The 10096-nt window shown below is 44.8% G+C and overlaps 1 protein-coding gene and 1 non-coding gene across 2 annotated transcripts; both read left to right on the top strand.

Moving 5' to 3' along the window:
• Nucleotides 1–1225: 1225 nt before the first annotated feature.
• Nucleotides 1226–5202, top strand: LOC148838711 (mRNA decay activator protein ZFP36L1). The gene is made up of 2 exons (XM_088912081.1): nucleotides 1226–1372; nucleotides 2530–5202. The coding sequence occupies exons 1-2, from the start codon at nucleotides 1319–1321 to the stop codon at nucleotides 3655–3657; spliced, it is 1182 nt and encodes a 393-aa protein (XP_088768207.1). The 5' UTR covers nucleotides 1226–1318; the 3' UTR covers nucleotides 3658–5202.
• Nucleotides 5203–9459: 4257 nt separating this feature from the next.
• trnai-uau (transfer RNA isoleucine (anticodon UAU)) lies at nucleotides 9460–9553 on the top strand. Its single transcript has 2 exons — nucleotides 9460–9497; nucleotides 9518–9553. It is a non-coding gene; the product is annotated as a tRNA-Ile (tRNA).
• Nucleotides 9554–10096: the final 543 nt, after the last annotated feature.

Below are 10096 nucleotides of genomic sequence, written 5' to 3'. Positions count from 1 at the left end.
AAGATAAAAATCTGGCACTTCTGTTTTTTCTGGCAATACGTTAACTTCTGTAGTAATGGGGGGGGGGGGGGACAGTAAAAAACAGTAATGAAATCCAGAAAGGGGAACACTAACCTATAACCTCGGAAGAAAAGCCTCCACACTAAGACAAATTATCCAGCCTAAATCAGATCCCGGACTGCGCGCATTTTATTCAAGCACGTAACGAAGAAGTGACGTCGTGTGAGTGATCACCAACCTACAAAAACAGAAGCTTAAGACCTATAAATGCCCGCGATTTATTTGAATTCCCGAGGTTTGGGGATTGCCCGTCGATTGCAAAGTTTTACATTAACACGCTTTGACGTTAAAGCTACTTTTAAGTGGCTTTAAATCTACGAACCCGATCACTTCACATAGATTTCATTAGAAACCCACGAACAGCTGCAGTATTGTACCAGCATTATCGAGGGTGCAGAATACATTGTAAAGCATAATGAAAATACAAAGTCTATTAGTATTTTATTCGGAGAATACAAACGATAACAGCTGCAATATTTCTTCCCAAGTAACTTATTCCGTAAGCCCCGAAAGATACCATTTGCGTTGTTTTTGTAAGCGGGTCGTTTTGCAAGGATCTGTTTACTTCTGCGAAAGCTGCACCAGAGCAAAGCGAGCGTCGTGGCCGAAACGCGATGAATTCAGAAACCGTGTAAAATCCCGACAGGATGGACCGAGGGGCAGGGAACGCTACGAGGCTTCAAGATCTAAAATACGAATGTAATACTTCTTTCAAGTGTCGGATGGATTTTTTTTTTAATCAAATAAACTTTATTTCTCAAAACACGTTTCACAGTAGATACACATTATAACAAACGATTGAAGCTGACATCAAATAGACAGAACTTCCTAACAGGCGGTGATCGTCCATTACCAGTCACTGCACGTGGATGATGGGGCCGGATTTGCGCAATGAGAGAGTCTCTACGAGCCCTATCACTTACTTTTGCCCATTCCCCTGTCCCGGCTCTGAAACGGCGGAGCAGCAGCTCAGGTGACAGGGATTTCCACTAGTCTTCGCGGATGGGTACTAATCGGCCCCGAGTCCACAAACGAATAGGGTGGAGTTGGACTTCACCACAGTGCGCTGTTAGAAAGGGACCCCCCATTGGTGAAAACGCGCCTGCTTGCGTCGCCCGGAGGTGGAGTCACTATTGAGCGCTCGGCACTATTTATGAAAGATTCCAGAACAGCTGCTGCTAAGTTTTTCTTGGTCAGGGCAGTAATAGCAGCTGAACTTTCCGACTGACTGTTACTGGGATAAAACTAACGAGCCAGCATGCCCTCCAACTTCCTCACGCCGTTCTTGGAGTTGGATGACGAGTTTTGCAAGGTAAGGCGACCGCGCACGGGGCGCTCTGTAGCGGCGGGATGTTAGAGAGAGAGGGAGCTCTTCCATGCGTCGCATCCAGAGACGTAGTTCACACAGAAGTCTTATTAGATGGAGTAATTTTAGTCTCAGTCCTGCACAGTGGTTGTTTTTTTTAAATGACTCGCTCCATAAAATATGTTTCAAGGGGTATCGGAACACAGGAGCATTTTGTTTCCTTCACGATACCGCGAAATAATAGTTGTTTGAAAAATTCTAAGTGGCTCTGGCAGTGGTAGTGTAGTTGTGTAAAATTGCGATCTGTACCCTACGGCATGACACTTTTTATCATCGCACTGCTGTCGACTTGCCCAAGTGGACACTCTGATGTGGTGGCTTGAAAGTTGAAACATTAACAGTCTGTAGTGCGTTCCAACTTTGAGCAGGTGTCTTATCGTGCACTCGCTGAGGTTTCAAACCGCTGTTCATGCATAGTGGCTTTTTTTTACCGTTATTAATGCCGCGTTTAAGTCTGGTAGCCATGGCATAACTGCCTTTGACACAAGCCTGGTGCGAATTCGTCTTGTGCATTTCAACGGGAGTATGTCAGTGATAGCGTGTGATAGGCTGGAGAATGAAACTTTTATTACGAGAACGAAATGCAATAAAAACAAACTAAAATGGTCTTAAACCTGAGCAGAACCCGTACTGTTATTTTTAGTTTTTGTAAGATGTTTAGTAATATTTAAAAGCGTTTCGAGAAGGCTGAGATACAAAACCCCGAAAAGAACTGTTTTGGTTTTTTTTATGCTTTTCTGTAATCCTGTCGGTCTTAAACATCAGCCTGACAGATGTGGTTGGATCATTAGTGAATTAAAACTAATGAGCGGTTACAACTAGAAATAGATGTGTCCGGTTCAGTATAAACCGTGCAGAAGGTTTGCGCAGTGTTTGCTCTCGGCATCTTATCGACCTTTTGGGTGCACGTAAGTCTCGTGGCGGCGTTTCCCCATTCAGATCACGCGCAGGTTCTTGTTATGGTAATAGCTTTTTTTTTTCTGCCGAAACACGTGCAGGTTCGCCTCCAGGTTTTCCTTGAGCGAGAGCTCATCTTGGCTCCCATTCCAGTTTCTAATAAAGGAATTTGGCTTTTTTCTCTCTTTCTCCCCCCCCCGTTACAGAACTTCCTCAGTCTGGACATGACAGATGGCGTAGCGCCCGGAGCCCAGAAGAAGACCGTGAGCTTTCAGCGCCGGCACTCCATGTCCCCCGTCTCCCTCCCCAACTCCAAGTTCAACAGCGGCAGCGTGGACCAGCTGAGCGAACCGATGAGCTGGCCCGTGCCGCCCGGCAGCCAGACCTGGAGCCGGGACCTGCAGCAGCAGTTCCCCAGGTCGTGTCTCAGCCAGATCCCGTTTCGGGTCGACCGCTCGGTCAGCATGATCGAGAGCCAGGTGAGCAACTTCGGGAGTTCCGGGCAGGGGGCTGCGCCGTCTCCCGCAGTCCTGCCGCCTCCCGGGCTGAGCGCCAGCGCTTCTTCGCTGTCGCCTACCAAGTCGCCCGCTTCCACTCCCCCCGTCTCGTCCCGCTACAAGACCGAGCTGTGCCGCACCTACGAAGAGAGCGGGAACTGCAAGTACGGGGCCAAGTGTCAGTTCGCCCACGGGCTGGAGGAGCTGCGAGGCCTGAGCAGGCACCCGAAGTACAAAACGGAACCGTGCCGCACTTTCCACACGATCGGCTTCTGCCCGTACGGTGCCCGCTGTCACTTCATCCACAACGCGGACGAGCAGCGCTCCGCCCAGGCGCCCAGCGGTCCTCAGCCGCCGCGGGAGCGCCCGCAACTGCTGCGCCAAAGCGTCAGCTTCGCCGGCTTCTCGTCCCCGGCGCTCTCCGGCTTCCACAGCGCCCAGGAGCCTCTGACGTTCTCCAGGGCCTCCTCGGTCTCCCCCCCGCCTTCCACTGGAAGCCCCGACCTCCTCTCTCCCATCTTTCCCGAGCCTGGAGCTCTGAAGCACGGCTACCAGTTCGGCGGAGACGCGGGCAGCGACCAGCCGCTCACTCCTCGCTTCTGCGCGGTCAGCGACTCCCCCTGCGCTCACTGCGCGCAGCCTCCTGCCGGCCAGAACAGGCACAGAACTGCCTTCACTTTCCCGGGCTTGCCTTTGCTCCAGAGAAGCGCCTCTGCCGACTCCCTCTCGGACCAGGAGGGCTACACCAGCTCCAGCAGCCTCAGTGGCTCTGAATCTCCCAGCTTCGAGTCCAAACGTCTCCCGATTTTCAGCCGCCTTTCCGTATTGGACGACTAGAGGAGCTTGACCATTTAAAGTGCATATTGCATTTTCTCTGAAGCAGTTTCGCCACTGCTTTGTTTTATACGCGTGACTTTTTTTTTTAATCCAGACGCTGTATACTGTTGTATACCCCTTTAGCTACTATGGGTACCGTTAAATTAGCTTTAAACTTTTTTTTAATATTGTCTTTCAGCGAAAGTAACAAGAAAGTTCTGTTTAAGAATTTTCCGTACCCATTTTTGTACTTTTTAATAATGAATACGATAAAAAAAACTAACTAGGGCTTGTGTAGAGACTAATACACATTTTAAATGTCTGTTCATGTCACTTACGTGTAGTGGCTTTGTATCCACGTTTAATGTCACACAAACAACTTCAAAACCGTGGTTTATTCCACACCTGAGCCCTTATAGTTTGTGTTGCCAAAGCTAATTAGAAGATCCGAGGTTAATAGAGTTAATATGTCTCTGTTTATTCCAAAATGTATGTAAAGTGTAGCCTTTAGTAAAGGCATCTTTAAAGACAGTATTATTGACTAGCCTACCATTTTAGTGCTTTCTATTTATTGCTCTTTTTTGTCCTAAAACAGTATTGCTTGTATTGTTTTCTTACTGTGTGAAAATGTTACTGTTTCTTTTTTAAATGCAATGTTAAATAGAGGCTTTAAAGAGTTCATCTTTGTTTTGGGCTATTTTGTAGCTTTATGGGGGAAAAAAACAGACTTCCTTGAATGTAGGAAATGAGCTCAGGATGTTGACTAAGGAGAGGTTAGGAGCTTCCTCTAAATTGGAGAAAACTAATTTTCAGCTGTAATAGATCTCAAGAAACCACAGATTGAGAGCCAAACTGATTGTTCTTGTTACCCAAACTGCCATTTTTTAGTTTTAGAACTGCTGTTTCCAATTTAACCCATGTTCACAGCAAACAGTCCTTAGAAACTTCTGGAGTAATAAAGAGTGTCAAAAGTAATTTTCGATGAATTTCAGCAGCTTGCATATGTTCAGAAGCATGGAATGTAAAAAGGTGAATATGCCAATGCATTCTGCAGTACTGGGGGTTACATGGCACTCAGAAGATAAGAGTTGTGAGGCTGTTGTGGTAAACCGGTTCCCAAACAATGCAAATCCTTTCAGACATGTAAAAATTATGCCATTGGAGAAAATGGATGCTTCCATTTAGTCCCTGAATTGTACAACTTCTATCCTTCCTTTAAGTTGCTTATAGTTTTGTAAGAAAACAAAATTTTGTATGTATACCTGCATCAGACATTACTTTTTTTTAGTTTTTGATCTAGTGCAAACTTAGCCAAGAAGGGTATTATACTGTATGTAACTCTTGCCTTAACTTTGTGACAGGAAAAAAAACAACAAGCTTTTGCATTTGTTAACTTAAAACCTATTTATTTTTCATCGTTAAAGCAAAAAAAAAAAGTATATATTTTGTCTTTTTTTTTCTTTATAATTTAAAGTTATTGTTTACATTCCATGGCATGGAAATCTTTGTTTTTATCTTAATATATTTGTACATTTTCTTTTTAAAATAAACCTGTTTTATTAAAAAGCTTGTCCTGTGTTTGTGTTTGCTCTGGAATAATACACTAAAGATTCACAGGATTTGGCTCATAAATCGAATACTATTCAATGCATTTCTTAAATGTTATGTAACCAATTAAGGACCAAAGCCAAACTGGGTGATATCTTTAAATTAAACTTACTTTATTCCCCATTTATGTCTTACTTTTTTTAAACTTTCAGACTGAAGAGAGCCTGTAAACTTAGCTGCTGCACCCAAACTTGGCATCTCTGATTTTGATACAAGCAAACTGCTTCAGAAACGAACAGAAGCTCCCCATTCTTCTCCTCGGGAGAAACATGCACCCGCAATCTGTTGAGGAATGGGCTAGTTGACAATTACTCTTCTTCTGAGAGAAACAACCACACAAAAAAGGGCAGCAGGGTATGCTTTGCAAGCAGCCTTTTGTGAGACCATTCTCTTCTTTCTTGGTAACATCTGTATGCTAATGCAGGTCATGTAAATGAAGTGGGGATGAGGATGGGACTATGTGCACGATTTGCAAGTCCATTCAGAGGCTAAAGGTCTTGAAAGCAGATTTATTAGTCGCCTGAGCCCAGGGGGGGAAAAAAATCTGGCGCTTTGAGTTGGGTGTCCAACTGTTTGCTGGGGAGTTTTGATTCCTTTTCACAAAGCATCTGAGCGCTCTCACTCAGTCGCAGGCTGCCACATAGAGAGCTTTTCAGACCCCAAACCCCCCCATCTCCAGCTCTGCTCTGGGCCGGTTGGCCAGTCGTCTTACCTTCCCCAGACCAAAAACGAATTTCTCGCCCGCGCCGAACTACGTGACTGAAAAATAAAGCAACGTTTCTGTGGTGTGCCTGGCAGGCAATGCAGAAAGTGAAGTGTGTGACACCCATCTTTAACATGAAAGCGGCATCTTTCATCGATTGTCTTAAGGGGGGGAGAGGCTGCACGATTAGTGCTAAGAGCAGTTCTGGCAACGACTACCGATTAGGAGTTTTTAGAGCCACACTTGTAACTTCTGCCTGCTTTGAAATAAAAAGAAAGAAGCTGCAGTGTGCAAGTGACAACAGTTGCATTCATCAGAGCACGGAGCCTGCCAGGCTCTCTCGCAGTTCTATTCCAAGCCATACAGCAGGGATGGAAACGTTGTTGGCCTGTGAAACCTTTAATGTCACCAACCATGAAACTGGTGCCTTTGATGTTTAGGTGCTACATGCATTTTACACAGGGATGTATATAATGAGTCATTTAGGTACAGAAAAAAAATAGCCATGTGAGAAATGTTCTTGTATCCTGCTTGAGGCTTTTTTTCCCCAAAAAAATGTCTAACAGTCCAAATAAGCATTCTGCAGCAACAGCAGAATTCAGGTCTACTGTACTTTTTTACTTACTGTACTAAGTTGTTGTTTTTTTTAATGGAGGTACATTTCAATGCTATTTAAGTTCAGAAGGAACCCAAACCCTCCAAAAAAGACAAAACAGGCCTAATTAAATATAGGCCTAACATTTGTAGGGCCAGCTTAAACCTACTGAACCCAACTTTTGGTCCTATCCATTGCACAATTAATAATCAACCAATAAAGTAAGGCGGTAAGTGTTTGTGTTTATGCCACTAATCTAAAACTACACCCAGAAAAATATACTGTTGCTTTGACCAGCATCTAAGATCATTTCTAAATGATTCACTGTGTAGTTGAAGCTGACTTTCAGAATGTACTGATTAGTTCTCATACTCATGTAATCTGAAACCTACAGTACTGTGTTCAATAGGTGCCACGTGCAAGCCTTTCAAACGGCTCACTTCTGTGATTTTTCATGTGGTTCTGAAAAGTTTTCCCCTGTTCCCTTTCTACATATGGGTTTTTCCTCATTAAAGTCGGAGTACAGAAAGGACAAAGTGGTTCTACAGGCTTCTTGCCAGTTTATTAATAGTGATCACAGTAATTCAAATAAAAAATAAAAAAAAAAATAAAAATGCATAACATTTAATTTCAGAGCCATTTCAATGAGGGCATAAAGTAAAGGCTGCAAACAATGCCTTTTAATGAAAAAGATGCTTCAGAGTATTATGCTTAGAAAACTTATCACTGTTTAAAAATGATTTGCATACTCGAGTTATATTTTTACACCATTGTGCATAGAATTGACTATACCGTTTCCTGTTCTATAATGTTTAACATTGTTGACAAGGTTTGGGCAGAAGAGACACGTGAAAGATATTAAAATAAGACTTTAAAATAACGGTAAATGGCATTATTTAATGTGTAAGAGCACGGATCCAGTTTTCACAACTGTAGCAGCAAATTGTATTAAAACCCGTCAGTCGAAGAATATTTGTAACGGTATCTGCCTCCACCTACTGGTTGAAATCACGCACTGCATTCCGTTCAAATCCTTGAGCACAAAATGAGCACAAGAGCAATAAAGCGTGAGACTTCATAGGGAATAGTCCAATTGAGATAACAATGCCATGGTTGAGAATAAAGTGAATTGATGAGCATTGAACTCTAGGCCAATATTTTTAAACAGTCACTCCTAAATGAAATATAGTTGATATTTTAAGTTTAATATGCACTTGTACGTTGACAGCGCAAACTGTGTAAATACACATTTTTTATTTAAGCCATTTGGACATTATTGATCAATGGCCGTGAGCCACACTGCCCCACAGCCCCTGGGCTTGATGACACAGAGAAAGGGTACCTTCCGTGTGGAGTTCGCGTGATGTTTCTCTCCAGACCTGTGGTTTCCTAACGGCCATCGAAGATACGCTGGCTACAGTCAAAATTAGCATTTCAAAATCTTGCTCGTCAGTGTAATTCCAGGTCCAGGGTGAAGTGGTGAAGGTCCCGCTTCCTCACGCTCCTCTCCCTCAGCTGGTTCCGCGCTCCTCGGCGCTCCCAGGACTGCGCGAGCTCTTCACCTCCGGAAAGCCCAGCCGCACCACAAATGCAGTTTCTGTTGGGGTGTTTAAAAAGAAGAAGAAGAACAATTCCTCGCACTCATATGGCGCTTTTCTGGACACTCCACTCAAAGCGCTTTACAGGTAATGGGGATCACCTGTAGCCCCACCTGGATGATGTGACGGCAGCCAGAGTGCACCAGTACACTCCCCACACACCAGCTCTCAGTGGGGAGGCGAGCAGAGTGACGAAGCCAGGTCAGAGAGGGGGATTATTAGGAGGCCATGATGGGTAAAGCCCAGGGGGTAACACCCCCTGCTCCTTTCTAGAAACACACTGGGATTTTTAACGACCACAGAGAGACAGGACCTCGATTTTACATCTCATCCGAAGGGCGGCGCCTTCTTTAGGCGTAGAGTGTTCCCGTCAGCCTTAAATCAATTGATGTTTTAATTTCCTCACTTCTGTTTGGATTCAATGTATATTATTTACACTGTATTGTTTTTATTGTAGAATTTACTTAAAGAGCCTTAAAACGCTCTGGATTGATTGATCGATGGATGGATGGATGGATGCAAACAGCTCTATTGCCACCAAGGGGCAGCACATGGGATTGACAGCAGAAGCAGTCCCCAGCAACCCTCTCACTTCGGCTCGCTCTGGGGGAAGGTCACTGCCCTGGACTGGGTTTTTAATAATAATTATTATAATAATTGCTTAAACTTATATAGCGCTTTTCTGGACACTCCACTCAAAGCACTTTACAGGTAATGGGGACTCTCCTCCACCACCACCAGTGTGCAGCCCCACCTGGATGATGCGACGGCAGCCAGAGTGTGCCAGAACACTCCCCACACACCAGCTCTCAGCGGGGAGGAGAGCAGAGTACTTTAGTTCCTTGGCTATTTGTAAACGTCAACAAAAAATAACTCGGGCAATCAGATAGTATTGGTAATTAACAGAATCCAAAATCTTTTGAAAAGGGTTTCAGTGCGCATAAAAATACAAAAATACATGTAACGTTTTTTTTTAATTCAATGACGTTTAAATCCATTTGCCAACCGACATGGAAATGTTGTTTGTCTTCAAACTCACCATAAAACCTTGACCTTCCTTGGACACTTCACAAATATTTGACAACGGGAAAGCCCAAATCGCAGTTAAAAAGAACAAGCCCGGACGTTTTCTTTGCGATATAGAAGCGCGTGCACACCGGTGTTGTACGAAAATCAGTTTTGTTCTTTCTCCGCTTCTGTTGATTTTGGCTTTTTTGAAAGTCTCGTACTTCCCGGGCTGCGCAGCCTGTCGCGGCGCGGCGCAACAGCGCGGTCTCCGCGAGTAGCCAAGAGACCATTTTCTCAGCTGTACAGCCGGAGCTCCAGTGGCGCAATCGGTTAGCGCGCGGTACTTATACAGCAGTACGAAGCAGAGCAATGCCGAGGTTGTGAGTTCGAGCCTCACCTGGAGCACGAGTTTTTGCGGGGAAACTACCGCTGTTAAAGTAACACCTGTGATGAGCGATAATAGTCCATAGCAATGCTACCGTGCACTATCCGTATTTTAGAAGCAAGAACCTGAGTAGTACTCTGCATTATTTTCTTAACTTTTTTAAGGCCAACGCTGTTAAACTGCTATCTCAAAATGCTTGAACATCTTAAAAGAGTACAACTACGGTTCAACTACGTAAGTACAAGCGGTGATTCTGCGTGGACTTTTTAAAAAGACAACCGCCTATAATCAGATGCCATTGCACGTCAGCATTAGAATTACTGTGCAGAAAGACCGAAGGTACCCCGGTACAGCCCACCCTCCACCCACCAATGACGCACAGCGCCCCTGCTGGGTGACGTGATTCCATTGTGTCATCAGCGAGCTCGAGCTGTCTGGTCTGCGGAGAGCGCAGCGTTCGAGGAGGCGGCACGCGCCTCCGCCGTGCGTGCTGCGGTGGCGTGGCTTGCTGATGCTCTCACCGTTGCAATCTGTTCGGCTGCTTCGGCAGCTCTCCTTCCGTT

The sequence above is a fragment of the Atractosteus spatula genome, chromosome 3 (assembly GCF_055471065.1).
Source record: "Atractosteus spatula isolate fAtrSpa1 chromosome 3, fAtrSpa1.hap1, whole genome shotgun sequence".
Lineage (NCBI taxonomy): Eukaryota > Metazoa > Chordata > Actinopteri > Semionotiformes > Lepisosteidae > Atractosteus > Atractosteus spatula.
Note: the sequence above shows the minus strand (reverse complement) of the source record. Positions and strands in the feature narration are given on the sequence as shown.